This window comes from Lampetra planeri, chromosome 14 (genome assembly GCF_965212315.1).
Source record: "Lampetra planeri chromosome 14, kcLamPlan1.2.h2, whole genome shotgun sequence".
NCBI classification, from domain to species: Eukaryota; Metazoa; Chordata; class Hyperoartia; order Petromyzontiformes; family Petromyzontidae; genus Lampetra; species Lampetra planeri.
Genome location: NC_136120.1, coordinates 10213785 through 10240983, shown reverse-complemented (window position 1 = coordinate 10240983; position 27199 = coordinate 10213785). Strand labels below are relative to the sequence as shown.

Genomic DNA, 27199 nt, shown 5'->3' with positions numbered 1-27199 from the left:
CGGTAAAGTCACGTAGAAGGGAAGTAATAAAATAATAAAAATAAAACATAATAAAATAATTCTCACGTTTCGGCTACAACGCAAGCAGCCGTCTTCAGGTGAAGAGACACTGCCAAGCTTGCGTTGTAGCCGAAAAGTCGTGAGAATTATTTTATTATGTTTTATTTTAATTATTTTATTACTTCCCTTCTACGTGACTTTACCGAAAAAACCAAGAAGATGAATCCCTGCAGTCACGAATAACGCTTTAAATAGAAAAGTAATATAGCTCTTTTGCTGAAGCTACCTGGCGCTTACAAATGATAGGTCGACAAAAGTGGCTGATCGTCGTGGAAATTTATAGCAGCAAAATAATCTAAATAATCTCCATGCATGTTTCTAAATGTGGAGGGGGAAAAAACGGAGGACCCGGAGAAAAATCCACGTAACCACTGGTTCGATCCAGACCCTGATGCCTGTTGTATATTTGGAGTTTGCGTCTCTCTCTCTCCCTGTGTCATGTGGATTTTTCTCCGGGTCCTCTGGTAATCCCCTCCACATTTAGAATCAACATCACGCGTTTACAGTATTTGGCTGCTGCTGTCATTTTTTTTTACAAATAACCCACTTCGCTTCTGAAGAGCTATGCCGTACAGCTCAGTGGGCCTGACCTGGTAAAATAAAAAATTTAGTTTAGAAGCTTAATGTGGATATTATCTCTGCATTTAACAAGTTATACCCTTCTTATCTCCACAGCCATAATTGGGAAAGATAATGGACGTATCCATCAATGGCCCTTTGGTTTTTTGGCTGAGGCCAAACATAACTGTTGCATCAAGGGCGACTGGCCGATAAATCTAAGCTATATATTTTTATTTGAAGGCCAGTGTCTTTCATGAACGTGATGTAATTCTGCACCACTGCCAACGCAGTGTGACCAAATACTGTCATGTATGACGCAGTGTGACCAATCCATATCATGCACACGTGTTAATTCAGCGATTGGTATATCTGCAATGCTCAAAAGGCTGTAAAAAAAAACCCACTGAATTGGAGGTGGGTGGACCATTGACCAGTTAAATCTCTCAAGGAATGTTCCTTTATTTCCAGTTGTTTTTGCATAAAGACCTGCCGAGCCATGAAGACCCTGACACCCAACACACGAAGCGCGTGTAAGCTCCCCCCCACGTGTTTACATAAGGAGTTCGTCACAGAATGCCAGCATTGTAGCTCACAACGAGTGAAATATGTTTACGTCTTAAAAGCCTTGCAAACACAGGTAACGCACGACTGTATATACGCATGCATCTCTCATTACAAATTCACGTCATCTGTGAAATGCACGCTGCGTAGTCAAAAACTTTAACAAGCAAAAAACATTAAAACGGCACGATAATTTTTTTATTATAGCCTTAGTTCCCTATTTTTATTTATTAAATATTTCATCACTTGACCCTGTTTCCAGTGGTTGACTACATCTGAATTAAGGGCACTATCTGGAACTTGTTGACCTGGAGAAATCATTACACGATTCTTAAAAAAAAAACACTTCAGTAATCAATCCTGAACGTTAGCAATAAATATTGTTGTACCAAGAGCAAAGTTAGTGAGAATGGTGCATGAATATATCTGTGTGTTTCCAGGATCATTTCAGTCGGCAGTGGCATCATCAGCACAATGTGAAAGAGTGATCCTCAAGAGCGGTGAATCCACACACCCGTGTGTGTTGCCCTCAGGCCATAACGCATCACTTCATCTCCTAGATAAGATTTCTCCAGATGGTAGTGCAAAAAGAGTGTAATTTTGTGTATCACCACGTAAAATGATTGCTAAGTACAAAAGCGTTGAAAATACCTAAAATGCTAACGTGAGGTGAGATTTTGTACAAAACGGACATTTAATGCTCACATAAAAATGTAACTAAAATATACTAGTTACACGACGACTCAATACTAACGCCTTCCTTCAACAAAAAATCATTTCTTTTTCCTTTTTGACGGTGCGTGACTTCCAGTCGCAGTTACATCTGAAAAAAGGGAGAAAAACAAGCATTTGTTACAGCTCAGCCACATGTAAGGCTTCTCACACGACCATCAACATCACCACTAAAACGTGATGTAAAAACGGTGTAACAGACTGATACAGTAATTTTGCTGTGACGGTGCCACCTGAAGACGGAAGCTTGTGTTGCCTCCGAAACGTCGTGATTTTATTTATGTTTAATTTATTTTTTTTACCTACGTGACTTTACCGAAAAAACCAAAGAGTATGGACCCTTGCAGTCACGAAAACTTCTAATCTAGAATAGAAGACTCCTAGAGGCTTAATCGCCACTACAAGCACACAGGTCTACACGCTGCAACAGGACACGGGAAACACACCTGGATTAATCTTTACTGTCTGTATATATTCTAGATTTGAAGCTTTCGTGACTGCAAGGATTCATATTCTTAGGTTTTTTCGGTAAAGTCACGTAGGTAAAACATCAAAATTAATAAAAAAAAAATCACGACGTTTCGGAGGCAACACAAGTCTCCGTCATCAGGTGGGACCGTCACAGCCGGATTAGCTGCATCAAGTGAGGCAATGATTCAAGATGTAATCCCTTAAAAGCAAGTTGAGGGGGGGAGGAGAGGGGGGGGGGAGCTCATCAGAATGTGGTAGCCAATGAATGGAACGTATCGGGAGGGGGGCGGGGCTCAAAAACGGCACGGAGTGCCAACGTACAACGCATCGGGAGGGGGAGGGGGGCGGGGCTTTACCGAAAAAACCTACGAATATGTCTGTATATATTATTATCGTGCACCTTTTATAAATCAATAATGTCGAGGGCAGAGCACGGTTGGCTACGTATGGTGCGAAAAAAGTTCTCTATACATTTAGCAAAATCAGCACTCTTAAAAAGTGCAATCGATGAGAGTGAATCAATTCGTTGAATTGAGCAAGGTTAGTGATTGAGTAGGTGAGCGAGTTGGGTTGGTTGGGGTGTGTATGTCTATTATTATGACCTGGAGTGTGACGGTTGAAGTGAGGATGAGACAAAACTGCCTGTCTGGTAGACCAAGTCCTCAATATGAGTGGAGGAATCAACGAGTCATTCACAGGAACGGTAAGCACTGTCGCAGCGATATGAAAAGTGATAAGGAGGAAACAGACTGCCGGTAAATAAGCGAGTGATCGGATTGATTAAGCGCTTTCTGGATCATCCATTAACGGGACTGCTTTACCATGAACTTTATCAGGTACAGTGAGGGAGAGAAACTGGGTGCTTTACCCCGGTAATTTTTTTAAAAGTTATATTTGTATGATGGTTGTTTACCCAGGAAAAATCCCACCGAGTCTCACAGCTATCGAAAGGGTCCTGCCAAACTTTTTCATAGTGGGGAACATTGATTGTTATGTATAATCCCATACGGTGTAATTTACGGGAAATTTTTCACATTTTTCAAATTTGAACCGAAATTTAAACGACAGCACACGATGGGCCTACGCTTTAGAAATGTCAAGGGATGTTTAACGCTCACGCTGAAGCAATTGTTACCGGCGAAACGTCACGGTACTCGGAATATAAATGTTGTGGGTTTACCTCTGCAACACACCGGTGTGTTGAACTAGTAACGAATTAGCACGTTCTGTTTACGTGACAAACCTTACCATTTGGCTGTGGTCGAGTGGTGGCGGCGGGTTTAACGACGCATTCATAATTACGCGATTTAACCCAAAAAATCTGTTATCGATAATATCGGTCACAAAAGCCTCCGATGTGTTAAACCGCAAAGGGCGTAGTGTTGGTGGCTTTTTTCAATTATAATTTGGCTTCAAGGAGGGAGGTTATCATTGCGCGATGGGGACAGCATGACGCCTTGTGCCGATGTTAACATCCGCACCTCTCGCTACGCAGTACGACGCGGATCGCGTTGATCTCTTTCGTTGCAAGACGTCCATCTCCTGCTGCACTCCGGGGTCTTCCGAATCTTTTTCCTTCTGTTTATTCCTCGACGTTTTATCCACCTCCACAGTAGTTTTCGCACTAAGAGCAGGAGAAAACGCGCGTGCATATGCAAAGCGAACGTCTGCAATGGCTCGTCAGATAATTTGCATTCACGGGTGCGTATTTGATTTCCCACTCTGCTTTCTCAGCAACTGAAAAGAACACGGGGGTGAAAGGAACTGCTTGGAAGCTGTGAACCGTCGTCCCTGCCCTCGGCAGACTGCTACCCCGAGTGCACATCTACTCCTGGCTTGCATGCAAGTGCCTGTACCCTCGGAGTGAGATAAAGCCAAACTAAGACACGAATTGTCAAAAATAGCCACGTGCAAGCTCACCTAAAGATGCTGCGCAAAAACAGTGGCAACATCTACATGGTGGAAAATATCATGCATACATGCGGAATAGCAGGCATACATATTCACACGTCATGGGGATAGCAGGCATATATATATAGACGTCATTTGAATACGAGCCCTGGGAGACTTGAGTTTGGAGTGCAATTCACGTTAAGTTTACATCAAAGATCTAGCATTTAATCAAATTAATTCATCAAATGATAAAAGGTCGCATTACCTTAATTCACTCTCCATAGGTGCACCTAAAGGAGAAAAAAAATGCATTAAAAATGGTTATCCAACAACCTAACATAACACACTGCATATAAGACAAAAACTGGGCCAATGCACTGGATATTGTACCAATAACATGCCTCCACACACAGCGAGCTTGAACTACACTACAATTACACGACAGAATGGAATTTATTTTTATCAATCCAATAATATAATTTGCTTTTTCCCCAATAACCCCTCCCAACCATCCCCCACTACCCCTCCCCCTCACCATGAATGTGTCACAAGTAAATTTAATATGCTTTGACTATGGCATATATTTTTCACATTGTACATCCTGTCACATGTTGTAGTGCATTTTTATATGCATTATATATTACATAGCATAAATCAAGTATCTATGTAGATGTATAAGAAAGGTTTATTGGGTTAGATCGCGTAAATGTGTTGTTAAACCCGCCACCACCCGACAGCCAATTGGCAAATCCTCCAACTCTCCAACACATCGGTGTGCTGAAGTAGTCACTAATTATTCTTGGTTCTTTCGGTAAAGTCACGTAGAAGGGAAATAATAAAAATATAAATATGAAACAATCAAAATTCTCACGTTTTTTTATTGTTTTATATTTATATTATTTTTATTATTTCCCTTCTACGTGACTTTACCGAAAGAACCAAGAATATGAATCCCTGCAGTCACGAAAGCTTTAAATCCAAATAGTAACTAATTGGCATGTTTTGTTTATGTGACAAACTAATTCTTGATTTGAAGTTTTCGTGACTGCAAGGATTCACTCTTTCGTTTTTTCGGTAAAGTCACGTAGGTAAATAAATTAAAATAAATTAAAGCACAACCGCTTGAGTGTGACACACTTAAGCGGTTGTGCTTTCGCCAAGTTGTCCCCACCTGAAGAAGGACACAAGTGTTGCGCCCGAAACGTCGTGAGTTTATTTATTTAAATTTTTTACCTACGTGACTTTATCGAAAAAAACAATGAGTACGTGACAAACCTTTACTAATCGACTGTTTGGCGGTGGTGGGTTTAACGACAAATTTATATTTACACGATCTAAGCCAAAATGCCTTTACCATGGACACAATTGGTCGCGAAAGTCTACCACGTGTCAAACTATATGTAAATTATTATAGGTGTACCATTTTTGTTTCACTGCATTTGCATTTTAGATGTTTTTTTTGTATTAGCCGACATAGTCTGGACTCAGTGTGAAATCCGACTAGCTGGGGCTTTTACTGAAATTTATTTCTTTCATTGGGCCTGCAGGTTAAGGCTGCGGTGCGCGTGTATTGACCAAACACCACGACGCACAATTCGCTTTCACGGTGGACATTTAGAGATCGCGTGATGTCGTCTGAACAAGCGTAGGCCACCGTGTGCTGGCGTCGTGGTCCAAATTTGCCATATTTTTTAAAAGTTGCCTGCAAACATCTGTATTGGAAATCACACAGCAATGGAAGACTCAGAAGGACCCTGCTAAAGAGAGTCTTGACACAGTGCGAGGCTTCTCTAGCTAAGCACGGGCAACAATAACATTTCCGACATTATCTACGCTTAATCTAGATGGACAAAAATGTATGGATCCTCGTAGATTATAGCTCCGCCATTGGCGCAAACGAACGGAGTTGCACTGCACAATGCAAATCACAACGTGGAGGAGGCCGAGCAAGGCAGACGTACCGCCCTTGTCACCCGCCGTGTCGACTGCACTCTCTCCAGCTGCTGCCTCTTGAATGGAACTGCTCCCCACATCTGTTTTGGGAAAAATAATGAATAAGCAGCTTAAAATGCATCCCCGCGTAATTATCTCTTGAACAACGATACTGTAAACATATAAGTTATCTTGATAAACAAGTATGCAAGGATAACAAATTACGCCACGGCAAAGTGCATTTACCCTATTCATATTCTTAGGTTTTTTCGGTAAAGTCACGTAGGTAAAACATTAAAATTAATTAAAATAAAATAAAAATCACGACGTTTCGGAGGCAACACAAGTCTCCGTCATCAGGTGGGACCGTCACAACCTACGTGACTTTACCTAAAAAACCTAAGAATATGAATCCTTGCAGTCACGAAAGCTTCAAATCTTGAATTAACTGCATTTACCCTACCTGTGGATTGGCTTTGTGTAGCAGCGTCATCTGATGTAGAAGTTGAAGAATGATCTTCAAGTGTCACCGCATCAGTCGACACCGGTGTGTTGTCCGTTGGCCCTACGAGTTGAGCCTGGCTCTCAGCGGGAGCAATGGCACTCGGCTCATCCTTCTCACTCGACTCCAACTGCTCTCCAACTCCACTTTCAAATGGCGTTTTGGCATGGTGTGACTTTTTACAACAGGGAACAGCACCAGCATCATGAATGATTCCAGAGCCGATTGCAGACTCAGCAGAAGAGCTACATTCTGAGACAACTGAAGAACTTGCGACTTTAGAAGCGTCAGAAGTAGCTTGTTGGTCATTTGCCGACGTATGGCATGACTGGGATTCCAAGTAAGATTTATCATCAGGTTCCGGTAATTCTGCGCTTTTCCTTTCTGGCGACACGTCCATAGACGATTTAGCTGCAGGCGACTCTACAGGCGCGCTTGATTTAGCAGACTCTGATGAAATCGAGGATGTGATGTCACACGATGTTATATTCGAATCAGACTCATGTTTGACGGCGACATCTTGGGGAGCAGTACTCTGCTCCGGCTGCTCGGTTTTAGAAACCGCAGAATGGACAACAGCTTCTTTCACATTCGTCGAGTTCAATTCGTTTTCTCTTTCGCCGGCGTTAGATGGTTCAATTACGGGAATAGAACTCGATTTGCTTGTTGGAGGTTCACTACTTACGGGGTTGGTAGTATCACTGCTACATACAATGTCAACATTGTCCACCTTCTCAGAGACCATCTGATCTTGTGCACAGCTTGGAGGTGAAGACAAACCACTGTCATTTTTCACCGATGACGTATCTGCGGCACCACGCTTCTCTGGTGGAATCACGTGGAGAGGCTTTGCGTGGGTATCCACGGCACCGCCATCAGCTGGTGCGGAGAAACTCTGCTCCTCTGATCTCTCTGTTGGGTTCACCATTAAGGTCGTTGCGATCGGTTCATTTGCTTCTCGCAATGAAATCTTGGCATCGTGTTTATTAGTTGCCTCACTGTTCAACAGCTGCAGAGCATCCCCATTTCCGTTGTTTCTTTCGGGGCTTTTAGTGTGTATTTGAAGCGACGCATTGCCGGAAACAGGAAGAATTACGGTTGTGTTTTTGTCATCGGGCACTGCAGAGTCGACACTCTTAGACTCGAGTGTACCAAAACCCATCGCCGGCTGCGCCGTATTCCCAGCAAAGCACTCTTCGTAATTAGAAGGCGTTGTTGGCCACAGAGGCGGCTTGTGTGCAGAAGCAACAGCGGGATTCTCCAATTCACTGGACAGCGACGGGGAAGGTGCCGTGCTAGCAGTGAAGGGCAAGGGAGCGTACGACAGATTGTGTTTAAGGATATTTTCTCCAACACCCGGCTGCAGGAGAGATGAAGGGCTCTTCATTTGTGCCATTGGTGGAATGCTCGCTGGTGTTACTTCGGTCACGGACGGCTCAGCAGCTGGGGCGCTGGACTTGAAGTTGGGCAATGTCGGCAAATAGATATTTCTAACCAGTGGCTCATTCATGAAAGAGGCGTTTTTGTCGGGTGCACTTGTCAGGATGCTATGCTGCAGGGAGTGTTTATTGATCTGTGCTCCAGGACTGTCTCCTGCTCTCCGCGTACCCGTCACACTCAGTTTTCTATTCGGACTGGGGATGCTTTTCTTAACGGTGCACTGCGTACCCTTCCTTGAACTCGGGCTGCTGCGTTTGACGCCGATACTGGTCTGCCTCTCTTGGTAGGGCTCCTCCGACTTGACGCTCACGCCTCCCGGCATCTGCGGAAATGCAGACTGGTTGCCGGGAACCTGCCCTATGGCTTTCAGTGTCGTGGGATTAAGCCCTTGCTGCTCCAAAGTCCGTGCGTTGAGACAGGGTTGTTTGGGTGGCAACGGGACGTTAATTTGTGGTGGAAAGAGGCCGGCTATCGATGCATTAAGTCTTTCTGGAGAGAGACTGATCTCAGATGGCTCTGTGCTGGGTGGGCAGAAAGACGGCGGTATTGCGTTATAAGGGCGAGGGCTCGCGCGGTTTGGAGTCTTGGGCCGAGAGACGGACGTTTGCAGAGTACCTAATGGTGCACTGAGTGCTTGGTGCTGAGAGCCAGACACTGGTGTTTGGGAAGGCACGGTGTTAGAAGAAAACGCGATTCGAGTTCCTCCGTGTAAAATTTGAACAGATGTGTTCCCCTGCTGCCCGATCTGACCAGGTGATGCCAGTTGAGACAAATCTCTGGTACTTCCACCAAATTTGATATTTGCCGCTGGCAGAGACTGCCCCTGGGAAAAGGGTGAAGCTGCAGAACCAGCGCAAGCAGTCGGGGATGTCTGAAGGTGTCTCGCTTTGGAGTGATCGTCTCGACCAAAGTGATTATTCGGTTTATTTTCTACCATCGCACAACTTTCCTCCTTGATGGAAGGCATAATCGTTTCAGATTTTTCTTGAGAGAAACTGCTAGAGCCGGCAACATCGGCACCCAAAGGCTGAGGCCCCTTTTCACAAACGGCTGCATTATTTGGTCCAATCGGTGCATTTTGCCCGGCAGGGTACACAGCGGATGGTCCATAAAGTGGAAGGGACCGTGGGATTTCCACAGAGTTCAATATAGTTGGTGCAACTTGAGGCTTCAGTGGCTGTAGGTCATGTCCCGATGTAGCAGGAGGGCCAGACGTAGCCAACTCTAGTGTGGCGCTGCTGGGGTCATAGCTGTCGAACACATTCTGCTTCTGTGGCAAATGATGCTCCGTCATTTCTGAGACTTCCCGTGTTGGGTCGGCAACGTCCCGCTGCACGTTCAACTGAAACGATGTCTGGACATCCGACTGATGCTGCTCGTTCATCTTACTGCTGGCTCCTGGAAATTACAACAGACAAAATCGTGCCATTGTATCAGCAAAACAATGTATCCGCACTCTCATTGATACCATAAATGTATTGAGTTTATACCATCAATGACTTAATTTTTAAATGTATAGGTTTGCGAAAATCTGTCTTAATATTCAGAAGATCGTGAAAATGTTTCGTAACATTGTGTACGGTACACATAACATCCATCTATTTAATTACGTTGTATAATAAAGCAAATAGATTACACGAATAAATAAATAAAACATCTATACTGTAAATGTGGCAGTTTTATTTACCTTGGATAATGATGCAGGTGTGATGATGAGAGTGTGATGATGATGATGGAGGTGTGATGATGGTGAAGGTGTGATGGTGAAGGTGTGATGGTGAAGGTGTGATGGAGGTGAAGGTGTGATGATGAAGGTGTGATGGTGATGCCACTTTGGCGATCACCGGTGCACTTGCTGCCACACTCTCACCGAGTGCCTTCTCGTTGTTGTTTATAAATCCGACTGCAGACTCGTTTGCTATGCAATAGCAGCCAACATCAGACGCACTGACACCACGAGCAAGGTCTCTCCAACGACTCGACTTTTTGAGATGGGCAGCAATCCCTCACCAACCGCGTTTTTCCGCATCTGCGGTATTTATGTATCGACGGTTTTCCTTCGGCGTGCCAATTTGCTCACCGCGTGGGTATGAAGTTTTGCGCTTGCGATTTCAAATCACCCCGCAATCGGCGTTCTCTCCGTGCATCATCATCTCATCTCCCAGCTCCCTCCCGTTTCGATCGCAACACAAGCGGAAGAGGGAACGTTTGTGTTGCCATCGAAACGTCGTAGTTTTTTTGTTATTTTCTTTGAACCTATCTACGTGACTTTACCGAAAGACCCAAAGAAGATGAATTCCTGCAGTCACGAAAGCTTTAAGTCAAGATCTGGTAAACATTGTCAAACACTGGACTAATTAACCAAAAATGTGAAGCCACAATAACGCATTAGTTCCTAGGGTGGCTCCCCCCATAAAGCTATGGGCTTTAGCGTTTGCTACAGACCATAAGGCAAAGGTCACAACCGGGTACCCGATACCCGTACCCTACCCGATACCCGGCTACCCGTACCCGGCCGGGTACGGGTACCCGTTTGCGACCCTGGTGCGGCCGGGTATGGGTAGACCGTGAGTCACTGGTGAGTAACTGTTTGTCACTCATTTCCCAACGTCTTGTCTCTTCTCACAATTCAAGTTCCTAGAATCAACCCACCCGCGCCTGCAACATGGCTTCATCCCAGAGGTCGCAATCAGGTACCCGATACCCGTACCCTACCCGTACCCGACCGGGTACGGGTAGGGTACGGGTACGGCCAGGTACGGGTACCCGTTTGCGACCCTGGTGCGGCCGGGTACGGGTAAGGAATCAAAACCCGTTTGCGACCTCTGCCATAAGGCCCTCATCATCAGGCTGAAATTGAAGAGGACTTACCTTGCATGCTCACGCCATGCTGAGTTGCGTTCTCATGCTCCTCGCTGGGCTCCACTTTCGTTTTTTCTTGCAGCTGCACGTCGTGCAAAGCGTCCCCATCGGAGCTGCAGGGACAAGGGAGAGAGATCGTCGCAGTGAACATTCGACTTGCGGAAGATCGCGGAGCGAGCGACACGGCTACCAGGCCGATGCGCTGTTGCTTCTTGAGCATTCGTGCTACAATCAACATGGGGAAATAGGACAGCGCAATTTCCTTGTGACCAGTGGTTTTCGCTTTTTCATTACAGAGTCAAGAGAAGTGATTTGCTTGCAATGTGCAATCTTCAACTCTTTACGATGCGGGGATCTTTTATTCAAGGAATCATTTTCATAGCAGGATAGGAGGTAAACATTTGCTGTATTTATCCCTCGTATGTGCTACAGAAGTGTAATCGTTTATATGTTGACACATGTCCTTCAAGTTCAACAATGGGAAGGCCATTTTTTTAATGAGGCAATTTTAAATATAAAAATCTGTAATACTTCGTGTCATGAAACTCTTCAACCGAACATAAGAGACGATGCATGTAAATCCTGCCAGGTGGCTCAGTGGCAGAACGAGTGGCTCTCAGTTATAAGATTACGAGTTCAAATCTTGGTTGGAGGTCGACTCAGCCCATTATCCCCTTTGGGGTGGATAAAATATTGACCACTTTGGTGGGGAAGTCAACGATGGTTGTCCACTCGACTTCCATCATTGGAACGTGGAATTTCCACGTCTGACTCCGGGCAATAAACAGGAGATAAGCACCATCTTAACACTCATTTGAGCAACAAGAACTCACTCTGACCATTCAGCAACTCTTAGTTTCATTAAAATGATCATCACCACTCACCTGGACTGTACTTTGTCCTGGCGACCAGGAGGGTTTTTCTTCTTTTGATTCCTCACTGGTTTCTTCCGGTTTGCTCCGTTGGCCCCTTGCTTGTTCCCGTGCGCAAACTGCGACGAGGTGATGTCGCTCTGGAGCAGATTGACGAGCAGTGGGCTCGTCAGGGTGACGTCCTTGTTCGCGAGCGACGCCGCCGCCTGCGCCCGCGTGGCCGCCGCGGCTGCCGCCGCCGCCGCCGACGTGGGGTTCATGGCGCCCGCCGAGAAACCGTAGGGTAGAGCGGGGGTCGGAAACCTGCCGACAACCACGCCGCCGGACGTGGGCGACGCGCGCTCACCGACGAGGGCCGGCTCCAACGGAGCGCCAGGAGGGCAGGCGTCACTCCCCGGCGTCCCGGCGCTACGGACTCTGGGACCGCGGCCGCCCTGCTCCTGGCCCTCGGCCTGTTCCGACGCGGATCCGGCCGACGCTCCTTGGCCCCTGCCCTGAAATTCCGCGGTTTGGTTTCCGTGGCCGACGCCCGTAATCAGTTGCTGCGTTAGGGCGGCGCAAGGCGACTTGCGCACGTTGCCGTGGCCCGTGGTAGACGACTTCTCCACCGTGTCTGCCGACGGCTCGGGCACACTTTCAGAAGCGCTCGTCACGGCTCTTATATGGGAAGTAACATTCATCACTTGTCCTTGTGCACCGGGCACCTGATTTTGCAACGCAACCATTTGACTCTTTGTCGTTGTTACCAACTGCACTTCGGTTTTCGCCATCGTGTTAGGAGGGTGTTCTTCTCGCTGCGCACCGACCGGATTACAAGACACGGCCACCTGGCTTTGACTCGCGCCATCGAACTGCGCGTCGCTCTGTCTGTGAAGAGCGTTGCCCGCGTCCTGCTGGTTTCCCGACGCAACAACTTGGCCGGATCCAGCAGCGTTCATCTCCGACGACGACTGGTTTCCTAAAGGTCCCCAAGATGCGTTTCGTCCGTCCTGCTGCCCCCCACCAGATGCAGCTGCTCTCCGAACGTAGGTTCCCACCTCGCGCTGACTCCCGGCAGACGCCACCTGACCCGGCTGGAAGCTACCCATCTCCAGCTGGGTCACCGCAGCCTTGGCCTGCACTCGAGGAGTGGGGGGGCCCTTGTCCTGCTGGGCTCCCATCGCTCCCCGGGGAGCGTTACCCACGTTGCCCAGCGCCTGCTGACTGCCCGTTGGGCCTCTGCCTTCGCCTTCGGGCTTTGTGGGCACCACGTGGGCAACTCTGGGCATTGCCGCATTCTGCTTCATCGACTCTTTAGCCGCTTCCCTCATTTCAGCTGCATTCATTGATCTCTGATCCTTTATAGTAGAAACGGCGGGAGACCCTGCAGAAACACGAGTGCACACCGACCGCTGCTGAACAACACCGCCTCGACAGACTCACAAGCACCGGGGCTCACGCTCTGGGCATTTTAGTACGCAAACGTGAATAGATTCATCGTAAAAATATATTTTAAAAATACATATATTTTCACTTTCTTTTTTTACGTGGCAATACACGCGGTAAACCCTCGCCATTCGCGAGTTTCACATATTCGCGAGTTACTAAATGTATAGCAATTCCCTATTTGCGACTCGCCGTACTACCGTGTTCGCGAGTGTACGTAGCACCAGACTGACACCGGGGAGGTGTGCGCAGAATGTGTTTACATTTTAAAGTGTCTGCTGTGAAGATTTGGCACACCCTCTTGGCTGCACGCACAGTCCTCATTCTCGCAGTAATCCCGCTCTGAACTCGCGGTTGTGTATTTTTACTTCATACGTACTTACAGTTGACTCGTTTATACATTTTGGCATAAACGAGGCGACCGAGGTCCATTAAAAAGAACGCAAATACAATCGGGGAAAGTGTTGCTGCCAGCGCTACCCCCAGTGCTAAAATGATAACCACTGTGCGGCATTGTTCTCAAACACCTGCATTTCCCAAGCAGTCATCCTCCTGAATTCCTCATCATCACCTCCGTCGTCAAATCATCAAAGATAGTTAAAAAAATAAAAAGACATTGTTCTGTATTATTTATTGTAATCATTGTTATTAAACGTTTACCATTTCCCCCCTATGTTCACTCGTACCAGGAACGTAACCCAATTTTTCCCATTGGAACAAAGTTTCTGTATTCATGAATTCTGCATTTGAAGGTGTTGCTGATCTACTTTATTTATATTCTCCACAAATAATGCAAACAATTATTGAATTATGCAAAACTAGGGTTGGTCAACGATAACCGGAAACTGTTTTGACGCGTCGATCCACTTATGGTAAATATCCTGTGCGTACCGATTCCGAACTAAACCAATGATGAAGCCAAGAGCACCGTCTAACTCAAAAGTATTAATACTGTATTATATTTTCCTTTTTACATGCTTTTATTTAACTCACTCCGTCTTGTATTTTTAAAAAATCTTGTAACTCAAATTTAACCCACTTCCCAATGTCGTATCGACTGCAAACTTGGTATAGGTATGCCATTACGAGTACGGTACATTTAATTAAAGCGTGTTTAAAAAAATATATATATTTTAGGGACGAAAAATGCCGATGACACAACTGGAAATCACCCCTCGTAAGCCGCTACGTAGTTTCCTTACCATGGAATGGCACGGGCTTGTTCCCGCGGGAAGCAGCTTGACTCTCCTGCTGTGCATGGCCGAGGGCGGCAGGAGCCGCACCGGCCGCCTCCCCGCCGCTTGCCTGCATCGCTCCTTGAGCCGCGTGATGCGCCTCAAACTTTACGGCGTTTTGTGCCATGTGGTAGTGGGTGCTCTGCATGTGACCACGGTTTTCCATTTGACTGGTTGTCGGTACAGGGGCCATGATCTCATGATTTGGAGCGGGCCCTCCCGGATTGGACTGGACCGCAGACATCCCGAAGGGCAATCGATTCCTCACCCCGGGTTGCTCAAGGCGACGCTGTGGCTGTATGGGAGATGACATGACTGGCGGGTAATGCGTCATGTGACCTGGGGGCGGTCCTTGCTGCAGAGATGCTTGGGAAGTAGGAGGCAATGCATTACCGCTGGGTTTATTTTGAAGCATAGGAGACATCTTAGGAGCAGAAGATGAATGAGCCATCATAAAATGTGACTGTACTCCGGCTGAAACCTGCTGACTGCCAAAAGGATAGGGTGGGGGCGGATGAGGAGGGGCTGTGCTAGGGGTCATCATGGGTCTGTGAAATTGGCTTGGCACCTGTGCATTGTTTTGAAACGTTTGCATGGACATTCCCATGCTCCCTTGCTGCATGCTGCCCTGCTGCATGCTGCCCTGCTGCATGCTGCCCTGTTGCATGCTGCCCTGCTGCATGCTTCCCTGCTGCATGCTGCCCTGTTGCATGCTTCCTTGCTGCATGCTGCTCTGTTGCATGCTGCCCTGCTGCATGCTTCCCTGCTGCATGCTGCTCTGTTGCATGCTGCCCTGTTGCATGCTGCCCTGCTGCATGCTGCTCTGTTGCATGCTGCCCTGCTGCATGCTGCCCTGCTGCATGCTTCCTTGCTGCATGCTGCCCTGCTGCATGCTGCTCTGTTGCATGTTGCCCTGTTGCATGCTCCCTTGTTGCATGCTGCCCTGTTGCATGCTTCCTTGCTGCATGCTTCCTTGTTGCATGCTGCTCTGTTGCATGCTGCCCTGCTGCATGCTTCCTTGTTGCATGCTGCTCTGCTGCATGCTTCCTTGTTGCATGCTGCTCTGCTGCATGCTTCCTTGCTGCATGCTTCCTTGCTGCATGCTGCCCTGCTGCATGCTGCCCTGCTGCATGCTGCCCTGCTGCATGCTGCCCTGCTGCATGCTGCCCTGCTGCATGCTGCCCTGCTGCATGTGACTGTATGATTGTCCCGGCATTCGGCTCCACATCACAGGAGCAGGTTGATGCCCTGGTGGACGGGATCCTGTTGATGACAAATTCACACTCTGTGATGTCTCCGACTGATTAATGATCCCAAGCATTCGAGCTCTACTCGGGTCCGGTGCAGCTGGGAACAAAATTAAGAAATAAAATTAATAGGTAACATTGCCAAACACTTAAAATTTTTTATGGTTAAATCACTGAAGTAGAAATTGTATGATAATTGGTTTTTTACCCTTCTATCTGGCAACAAAACTGACACCTTTTTACAAGGAGTCATGTTTGCACAGACCGCAATACCTGCAGTCATAATACAAACAAAAAACATAACTCTGATAATGTGCACTGTCCTTGAAGTTGATTGGTCCACACCCGAGACAGCTTTCCTTAGAGCCTAGTCTCACATGGGTTGGACCAGATGACGCCAAAAGGCACACAACTCAAAGACAATGCACCATCAGAGTATGAGAGCTCGGGGCAAGCATCTACACTATGGGAACCTCATTTGCCAGGACAGTGCACATTATCAGAGTTATGTTTTTTGTTTGCATTATGACTGCAGGTATTGCGGTCTGTGCAAACATGCCTCCTTGTAAAAAGGTGTCAGTTTTGTTGCCAGATAGAAGGGTAAAAAAACAATTATCATATTTTTACTGGCAAATGAGGTTCCCATAGTGTAGAAATTGTATATCAACATGAACATAACAATTCAATGAGGGTTCTGTAAACTATACTGAAGCTGAAGCGTGGTCATATTCATTTCCAATTGATTGCAATTCATGTGCTTAGAGCTAAGTTGGTGAAAAAAACAGCCGGTATTTAGCAGGAACCAAACGTGCCTCGTGTCCTGCATATCCAAAAATGAACGTTTTTGCTCTGTTAGCGACATTCACAATGTACCGTGATGCTCGGTGAATCAAGCACCGGAGTGGCTTCAAAACTCCATCACCCACAAATTTCTCACAAAATGTGAAGTTATCCAAAGGTGACTTCAGACCAAACAAATTCATCTAAAAATAACTCTCAATTAATTTTCACGTGCAACTGCACCGATTACATTTCTGCGAAAGGAAGTGAGAACTTAAGCTATCAGTAACTAATCATGATCGTTAATCTATCGTTAATTATTCACTATCATTGATCGATATTTCGTAGTTGGCAACACGAGACTCAACCACCGCTGACACGGCACTCCCAAACCCAGTCACTTATCCTTGAAACACACAAAAAATTAACCCGTAAAAACAAAGTTTTTCACTATAAATCCTTTATATGCGTGGCGGCTAGAGTCCTCTCCTCCTCTGGCTTGAGATGGCTGCCACCTATGGGTCAGATGATTGCCTGCCACCATTAAGCAATTTGTAATTAAATATAATTTATTTTTTCCTAAAAAGTGTAAAAGTTTGGGAAAAAATTTTCACGAAAATAAATTGTCACGCACAACGAGTCTGTGTGCAAAATGTCAGCTCGATTGGATCACGGGAAGTGGGTTAAAAAACGACCGAAAGATTTGCACGGTCATAAGCGCGCAAGCAAGCAAGTGAACTTAATATAAAGGATTTTAAAAAGTAGAAGTTTCTGAAACAAACTCTTTAGTTCTTTCGGGGAAAGTCACGTAGGTGAAAATAATAATAAAATAAAATAAAAAAGCGAAAACTAAATTAAACCTCAGCAACTGTTTTCGCTGTGGTGGTCCCCACCTGATGAAGGACGCTTGTGTTGTGCCCGAAACGTCGTGATTTAATTGAGTTGTTTTCACTCTTTTATCTTATTCTTATTTTCACCTACGTGACTTTACCGAAAGAACCACAGAGTATGGATCCTTGCAGTCACGAAAACTTCAAAATCTAGAATTTCTGAAACGACTTCGTTTTGCAACACAGTAACACGTTGGTCAGACTTGGGCCAGCTTTTTGGCCGAGAGTGCAGGAGTAAAAGTGGCCTCCGTGAGCGTGCGTCTCGAGCACCGCCCTCGAGCTGGGGAGAGCACCGGCGGTGCAGGATGGATGGTGCCGGTCGCTGGTTACCTGGCACACTCTGCATGCCGCGCCCTGCGGGGGCCGCGGGGTTCGGCAGAGACGAGGCGGTAGCTGCAGAGGCCGCGGCTGCACTGCTTCTGTTGTCCAAGTGCTGCGTCTGCACTGGCGCGAGACGAACGACTCCCTCTCCTGAGTAAACGAGACGCCCCATCAGTCGTGTGCACAAGTCGACACAATGCTCGTGATATACACTCATGTTATACACACAATTCTAACATGTTTTATTCCTTCTACAGCATTTGTTTGCATACTTCTTGATTGCAAACAGTAATATAGAACTTAAAGCTTTCGTGAGTGCAGGGATTCATTCTCTTTGGGTCTTCCGGTAAAGTCGATTGCTTGTGTTGCGATAGAAACGTCGTGATTTTTTATTATTTTTCAATCTACGTGACTTGTCAATCCACTGCCAGATGAAGGCCTCTCAATGCCACCCGACACAGCCAGTGAGTGAGGTTTGTCACATAAACAAGACGTGCCAATCAGTTACTGCTTCAGCGCACCGCTTGTGTGTTGGAGAGTATAATCCACATTTACCATTAGAGTACCGTGATGTTTCGCCGGTTGTAATCGAATTGTAAATGTGCTGAACTAGTAACTAGTTGCCATGTTTCGTTTACGTGACAAACCTTACTAATCGGCCGTGTCGGGTGGTAGCGGCTTTAACGAGACATTTATATTTACACGATCTAACCCAAAAAACATTTTTTTTTAATGGATTTTGGTCGCGACAGCCTGCTACATGTTAAACTCAGGAAGGCAGATTCCTCACCTTCTATCTGCACCGAGAGAATGCCCAGCTCGCGGAGCTGTTGAGGATTTCCCTGCGCCAGCTGCCGCAGACGCTGAGCGGCGTCCCGCGGAATGGTGAAGGTCACCCGCACGCTGTTCCACGGCTCAACCATCTTCAACGACACATCATCGCCACCTACACAAGCGCGCACACGGTCGCACTTGTCACGAAAAATATTTCAAACCCATTGAGCAATTGAACAGCACAGAATGTGTATGTAAAAAATCACATTGGGTTATACGAGACAAAATGTCGCAAATTAAACTAAAATAGATTTTATTTCACCAGGTAAGACCTACTGAGCTATATAGCTCTTTTTCACAAGTGACCTGGCTATAAATGATAGCTCAAAGAAGTGGCTTATCATGTGGACAATTTATAGCAGCCGAATAATCTCAAGGCATAAATTTCGATTTAAAGCTTTCGTGGCTGCAGGGATTCATCTTCTTGGTTCTTTCGGTAAAGTCACGTAGAAGGGAAGTATTATTATTATTATTATTTTATGTTGAATTTTTATTATTTTATTATTTCCCTTCTACGTGACTTTACCGAAAAACCAAGAAGATTAATCTCAAGGCATGTTTATAAATTGATATTTACATCCCTTTCAGGCATGCGTTGTTTTCAACAAGCTTCAGAACATGTACCTATTTTCAGCATGCGACACATTGCAGACACCATCCCTTCCAGCTTCTTCCGGAAACCCTTTTCTCCAATACTTCCTTCACATGTCAGGACCACGGCGGAGTGTGCGTTCAGGTGCCACTCGCGACAAACGCCCTCTCCAAGGTAGCAGCTCGTACTGCTGGTCTTTTCCATCTCTTCATCCAGTCACACGACAAGAGAGAATCTGCAAAATAACATTACACAAACGCCGCATTGTGAGCAATTCATGCTATCGATGGTTCAACATAATGAAAATGTCTTGAATAAAAATGGCTTTAACATAGAAAAAACGTTATACTTTTACAGTGAAATTCATCTTATTGTCACCCTCTGTAAATGTTTTCTATCTCACATCAAGGAATCTGCACGTCTTCACATATTATTAACAGATCCCTGATGATAAGTTAAGTTAGATGACGTAAACACATGACAGGTATCCAAAGAGGGTGGAGCCCCTTCAGGATACCTACATCATGAGGTGACGGTACCTTCCTGGGATGTATTTAAAGACACGTACCACCAGTAACACCGCGAGGAACACAATTACAGAACAAAATACCTGTCAACCCCTTATCAGTGCCTACCATATTACAGACCAATTCAGACCTTATTGGTAACCTCATGCCGTTATAAATCTCAACATTCACCCGACAAATTCCCATCACAAGGGATAAACACAAACAAATATTTTTAAAAATGTGCCCGTATCGAAACGGCTGTATGCCGTATGTACCTGAAAACTCTATTTTCCTGTACAAGAATACGGGTACACCATGTGGGTTGACAGCTATGCAACAAGTAATGGGAGCATGACGACAGCTAAACAAGTTGCAAATGTCTTCTTGGTTCTTTCGGTAAAGTCACGTAGAAGGGAAGTAATAAAATAATAAAAATAAAACATAATAAAATATTTCTCACGACGTTTCGGCTACAACGCAAGCAGCCGTCTTCAGGTGAAGAATGATACACTACCAAGCTAGGAGCTTATATATAAGCTGGGTTGGAGGTGGAAGAGCGCCTTAACACGGTTCGGCCACGACTCCTGGATCAAGACAATCATAAAACTCGTGGAGTAATTCTAAGCGGAGGAAAAAAAGCAGTCGTGACATCACTCTTGGAAAACGTAAATGACCTCTGACAGAATGACAATGGGAAAGTTCCTGGAGCAGATGGTTTCACTGCAAACAATGACAGCAGCGGGCTCAGCTGTTGAATTTTTTTTTAGCAGACCTGTCCACCGTTTACACAGAACACCGAAATCGTCGAATGATGTCTCCATTCTTAAATGCAAAAAGGGGAAATGAAACTGCAGCATTACAGATGCACGGCAGGCTGTTGTAGAAAATATCTATTTTTAAATCCTTTATATTAAGTTCGCTTGCGTGCTTGCTTGCTTGCTTACGACCGTGCAAATCTTTCGGTCGTTTTTTAACCCACTTCCCGTGATCCAATCGAGCTGACATTTTCCACACAGACTCGTTGTGCGTGACAATTAATTTTCGTGAAAATTTTTTTCCAAAATTTTACACTGTTTAGGGAAATTTTTTTAAATATGTAATTTCCAATTGCTTAATGCTGGCAGACAATCATCTGACCCATAGGTGGCAGCCATTTCAAGCCAGAGGACGAGAGGACTCTAGCCGCCACGCATATAAAGGATTCATTTTTTCTACTCAACCAGATTCTAGAAAGAAAACAAAACATGAAGAGTGACAAATTCATATCAAATACTTTACAAATATGCCTGGCTTTCGCGATGCTATGAAAAGGCATGTGCAAGTACTGACATCACTGCCGAGCTAAGCTGATCAGATAACTAAAATGTATGAGCAAGAGATGAATGGAATAGCGAAAGAGCAACACGTTTGGCTGTGGTGAAAGTTGTTTTACCACAAGGCATTGTAACTGATATAAGATTCCTATATGTTGAATGTAAGCACCTTCCTGCCAAAGTAAATGCCTTATCTGTGCGAACTTTCATGGCGAATAAAACCCGTTCTGATTCTGAAGAGAGCTCACGCCTGGCTTTAAAACGTTACATCATTCTTAAGACACTTGGAAAATTGTAAAAAAAAAAAACACGAGACATGCACCTGTCTCCTTACATGCAGATGCATTTCGATGCTGTAAATCATAATTATATTGGAAACCAATTCATGTTCACTGTTTAGCGTTAATCTTCCATCACCACCATGACGGATCATCATTATGGTTATCATAACTAATATTTACGAATGATGATCATGATCACGACCACCGTTAATCACAAATGATGATCACTGGTTATCACCGAGATCTACTGACATTGCCACTGGACATCGTGACCACATTAGATCATCACCACCACTGATCATTTCTTCAGTGTCCCAAGCCACGGGCCGCGAAACATCAGAGGCCCTCCCCTGCAGAAAGAGGATCCCCAACTTTGTGCCCCCCCCCAGACCCCCTCACCCAGCTCACCCCCCCAGACCGTCACCCCCTCACCCCCCCCCCTCACCGCCACCCCCTCACCCCTCGCCCCCCCCCAGACCGTCACCCCCCTCACCCCTCACCCCCCTCACCGCCACCCCCCCCCCCAGACCGCCACCCCCTTACCCCTCACCCCCCTCACCGCCACCCCCTCACCCCTCGCCCCCCCCCCAGACCGTCACCCCCTCACCCCTCACCGCCACCCCCTCACCCCTCGCCCCCCCCCAGACCGTCACCCCCCTCACCCCTCACCCCCCTCACCGCCACCCCCCCCCCCAGACCGCCACCCCCTTACCCCTCACCCCTCACCGCCACCCCCCTCACCCCTCGCCCCCCCCCCAGACCGTCACCCCCTCACCCCTCACCGCCACCCCCCTCACCCCTCGCCCCCCCCCCAGACCGTCACCCCCCTCACCCCTCACCGCCACCCCCTCACCCCTCGCCCCCCCCCCCAGACCGTCACCCCCCTCACCCCTCACCCCCCTCACCGCCACCCCCCCCCCCCCAGACCGCCACCCCCTTACCCCTCACCCCCCTCACCGCCACCCCCCTCACCCCTCGCCCCCCCCCCCCAGATCGTCACCCCCTCACCCCTCACCCCCCTCACCGCCACCCCCTCACCCCTCGCCCCCCCCCCCAGATCGTCACCCCCTCACCCCTCACCCCCCTCACCGCCACCCCCTCACCCCCCCCAGACCGCGACCCCCTCGCTGCAGGCCCCCTCCCGAGCCAGGCGAGGCGGCGCCTTGCAGGCCGCGCCGATCGCTCCGCCCCTCGCGGTGCCTCGCGCCCCCTCGCCCTCTGGCGCCCTCGCGCCCTCGCGCCTCAACTCCCGCGGGTTACCTTGGCGCGGTCCTGCCCGAGGGTCGGGGCCTCGATCGTCGCGATGTTCTCCGCGTCGCCGTCTCCGAGCGGCGGCGGCGACAGCAGCAGCAGCAAAAGGGCCTAGGCCTGGGGCGGCGCGAAACCCGGAGCTGAGATCCGGAGCGGAATCTCTCAAATCCCGGAAAGGATTACCACCTCCAGCTCCAAACTCCGGAGAGGATTGCACTCCCTCAAACTCCGGAGCGTTCTCCCTCAAAGCGGCCAAAAGCCCCAAATCCCGGAGAGGATTCCCTCCTCCGGCTCCAAATCCCGGAGCGTTCTCCCTCAAAGCGACCAACCACAAATCCCGGAGAGGATTACCTCCTCCAGCTCCAAACTCCGGAGAGGATTGCACTCCCTCAAACTCCGGAGCGTTCTCCCTCAAAGCGGCCAAAAGCCCCAAATCCCGGAGAGGATTCCCTCCTCCGGCTCCAAATCCCGGAGCGTTCTCCCTCAAAGCGACCAACCACAAATCCCGGAGAGGATTACCTCCTCCAGCTCCAAACTCCGGAGAGGATTGCACTCCCTCAAACTCCGGAGCGTTCTCCCTCAAAGCGGCCAAAAGCCCCAAATCCCGGAGAGGATTCCCTCCTCCGGCTCCAAATCCCGGAGCGTTCTCCCTCAAAGCGACCAACCACAAATCCCGGAGAGGATTACCTCCTCCAGCTCCAAACTCCGGAGAGGATTGCACTCCCTCAAACTCCGGAGCGTTCTCCCTCAAAGCGGCCAAAAGCCCCAAATCCCGGAGAGGATTCCCTCCTCCGGCTCCAAATCCCGGAGCGTTCTCCCTCAAAGCGACCAACCACAAATCCCGGAGAGGATTACCTCCTCCAGCTCCAAACTCCAGAGCGGAGTCCCTCCCTCGTACTCCGGAGCGTCCTGCCAACAGCTCCAAATCCCGGATCGGATTTCCTAAAACCGACACGGATTTCACCCCCTTCCGAGCGGACTGACGGGCAGGTGACCCCAAATCCCCGACGTTTCCCTCCCCCCTCCTCATCCAGCTCAAGGAGAGCGCAGTGTACACTGAACAGTACAGACAGGGACAGGGCCAGAGAGACACGGGAATGGATTCGGAGGCACGGAGAGACAACAGCAGCAGCGCGCAGCCATTCACCACCACACGCCAGACACGGCGAGGAGGAAGACAGCTAAGCCACACAAATAGCCTCAGGGCGCACAAAGCGGCAATCGATTATCTGCATTTGTAGATTAAGAGAAGAGGGTAGTGACGTAATGTGCGCGGTCCGGTGCGATGGCGTCACGGGACGTGGGGTCACATGACGACACAGCTGCTCGAGTATAAAGGGGGGGGACCCCGTGACGTAAGCGGGGTCGTAGCTGGAGGTCAAGTTCAAGTTCTTTATTTGGTTATTTCGGTAAAGTCACGTAGAAGGGAAGTAATAAAATAATGAAACTAAAACATAACAATTATTTTATTTTATTACGTAGAAGGGAAGTAATAAAATAATAAAAAGAAAACAATAATTATTTTATTTTATTATGTTAAAATTTTATTATTTTATTACTTCCCTTCTACGTAATAAAATAAAATAATTATTATGTTTTATTTTTATTATTTTATTACTTTCCTTCTACGTGACTTTACCGAAAGAACCAAGAAGACGCATCCACTTTGTCCATTCTGCTCCTCACCCGCTCAATCAACACCGTAGTAACCAACTTGATTTTAAGTCTTCTTAGTTCTTTCGGTAAAGTCACGCAGAAGGGAAATAATAAAATAATAAAAATAAAACATAATAAAATACAATTCTCACAACGTTTCGGCCACAACGCAAGCAGCCGTCCTCAGGTGAAGAACAGGTATGTCGGAAAGATAGCGTCTGAATGAAACACCACCAAGCATCTACGTGACTTTACCCAAAGAACCAAGAAGATGAATCCCTGCAGTCACGAAAGCTTTAAATCGAATTTTGATTTGATGTGTTACCGTAGTAATACTTCTCTTGCTGCTGCTGCTGTCACTTCTCACGCCGTTGCTCCACTTGCAAATTCGTTCCCATCATCGTCGCCTCTTACCGCAAGCCTTCGCACAGAAGAAGCCGAGCTTTTGGCTCACACACACCATTTATTTCGAGTAAAACAAGTATAACCCCTAAAAACAAAGTTTTTCACTATAAATCCTTTATTTGCGTGGCGGCTAGAGTCCTCTCGTCCTCTGGCTTGAGATGGCTGCCACCTATGGGTCAGATGATTGCATGGCACCATTAAGCAATTGGAAATTAAATATAATATTTTTGTCCTAAAAAGTGTAAAATTTAGGAAAATTTTTTTCACTACCATTCATTGTCACGCACAACGAGTCTGTGCAAAATGTCAGCTCGATTGGATCACGGGAAGTGGGTTAAAAAACGACCGAAAGATTTGCACGGTCGTAAGCGCACAAGAAAGTGAACTTAATATAAAGGATTTAATAAGTGTAGGGTGGACGTTTGTTGCCAGCCGCTCGTCATTTGGTGCCTTTGATCGGCAACTGCGTTTGAATAAATATTCCGACAACCAACAGATGCTTACTCAATAATTCACGGTGAGTTTATGGAAGAACTTGGGAAAAAAGGCATTTTGTTTTCGCACTTCATGTCATATGCCTTCTTTTTGGTTTGTTACACACGGAATTAGAACAAGGATATCGATGGCTACGACCGATGTAGCATGTTTACATAAAAACCTTGCACTGCCAGTTCACAGACATGTGTGAGGGTCGCTCGCCCCCGAGATCCCTCCCTCGATAATGCCAACGGCCGGGCTAACATCGTCACTCGCCCCCCCGCTGCTAGGCGAACCGCTGCTGAGTTCCTCACCCATGGTGTGGGAGCCGTCTCTGGAGGATTCCCCTCCCCCGCGGGTCCGCGTAGTAGGCATGGTCAATTACGTACGCGCACACCCACACACAGCTCTGCGCGGCACTCACTCAACACTGACCACTCACGTTAGGATCGCGCACCTGGGGTACGCCGATTACGCACGCCGCGAGCTTACGCATACACAGTACCACACGCGTTCGCACTTATAACACGAGATCACACGAGGCCACGATCAACTATTAATGATTTATTATCCGCTACCTGGAACTAGATGTTAAATCAGTGAGTCGACGAGGCTGGCCTACGCTGATACCTCTGAATCTATTCTCTATTTATCTGCTATGATTATAATTCACCTCCTTACTCACTGTTAGGTGCTCACGGCGGTCCGTTGATCCCCTGCTCGCAGCGTACCTCGGTGCGTCTCACGGACGTCCGGGTCGCTGGGCTGGAACTCGTGGTGTCGCCTGGTGCTGGAGTCAAGAGAGAGCCCGATTTCCCCTTTGCGCCCACTATTTATCCTCCCTACCTCAAAGGGATGTGGCTCTGAACAATGGGCTCGCGCCCCTCTGGCACGCGCACCGCGGTTCCGGGCGCCTGTGATATGCTACTTAATGCTCAACCTGCGCGGCGCAAATTGCAATCAATCCCTTTCTCACGCAGGCCCCCCCATTATCGCAGTTTATGCGGCGGCGTCCGTCACAAAGGTGCGCCATGGGAATTTGTGCACGGCTCCCCGCGTGACCCCGCTCTCCCGATTACTCATACTAACAGCCTTATCCTTTTACTCCCCTAACAATGGTGCCTGCGTGCCCGAGCGTAATTATGCCGTCCCTCCGCTCCCTGTGCGGGGGGTGCCTGATTATGCAATTCAGATGCGCTGCGTGTCTTCTAATAATGCTCCTCCATCACAATGCTTATTCCCTCTGCCTGCCCCGTCGATACTTGCGTGTGTGGGGTGTGTGGGATGCGTTTCACCCGCGGTGGCCGAGTGGCCCATCGCTGCGACCTTGCAATCTTAAGGCCGGTCGCAGCGCCGTGGTGCAAGGTAGCGTCGGGGGAGGTCGTCCAATTCCCTGGTCGCCGGAAACCGTGAAAGTTTAATCCCGGTAAGGGCTTCTCGGATAAAAACCGGTCGGCCAGGTGACCTCCCCTAGGAGCTCTATGGGGGGGGGGGGGAAATGCGTGCGGGTGTGTTCATGTGAGGTGAGGTGAGGGGGACGCGGGGTCGGCTCCGTCGCTTGGTGGTGGCGAGGTCGGAGATGGGGCGCCTGCTGAACGGCTTCGTGGCGGCGGCATGACACATGTTGGTAGGGAACTGTCAAGAGCCATAACGAAACATATCTCGCCACACTTTCACAATCTCGAGCACAGGCAGCGCCACGGTTAAAGATGTGGTGCATCTGGGAGGCCCTATCGTGTGTATTTATGGTAGGAACCTCCTGGTTACACCAGCCCACAGGGGATTATTGTGTCCGTCGTGCATCCAAAAATGGGAGGGGTGGGGCTGGGTGGAGAGGGGAGGGTGGGGAGGAGCTGGGTGGGGAGGGTGGGGCTGGGTGGGGGGTGGGGCTGGGTGGGGAGGGGCTGAGTGGGGAGGGTGGGGCTGGGTGGGGGGTGGGAGGGGAGGGGCTGGATGGGGAGGGGCTGGGTGGGCTGGGTGGGGAGGGTGGGGCTGGGTGGGGGGTGGGGCTGGGTGGGGAGGGGCTGAGTGGGGAGGGTGGGGCTGGGTGGGGGGTGGGAGGGGTGGGGCTGGGTGGGGAGGGGCTGGTCACCCCGT

At 48.0% G+C, this 27199-nt stretch overlaps 1 protein-coding gene across 1 annotated transcript; it reads right to left on the bottom strand.

The window, feature by feature from the left end:
• Window positions 1-1060: 1060 nt before the first annotated feature.
• Window positions 1061-22713, bottom strand: LOC144722361 (uncharacterized). Its single transcript, XM_078600558.1, has 12 exons — window positions 22574-22713; window positions 19243-19445; window positions 18575-18730; window positions 17794-17934; window positions 14514-15809; window positions 11899-13249; window positions 11024-11127; window positions 6674-9550; window positions 6240-6311; window positions 4544-4568; window positions 3867-4009; window positions 1061-2005 (listed from the first exon to the last, which is right to left on the bottom strand). The coding sequence occupies exons 2-12, from the start codon at window positions 19412-19414 to the stop codon at window positions 1956-1958; spliced, it is 6387 nt and encodes a 2128-aa protein (XP_078456684.1). The 5' UTR covers window positions 19415-19445; window positions 22574-22713; the 3' UTR covers window positions 1061-1955.
• Between the last annotated feature and the right edge of the window lie 4486 nt (window positions 22714-27199).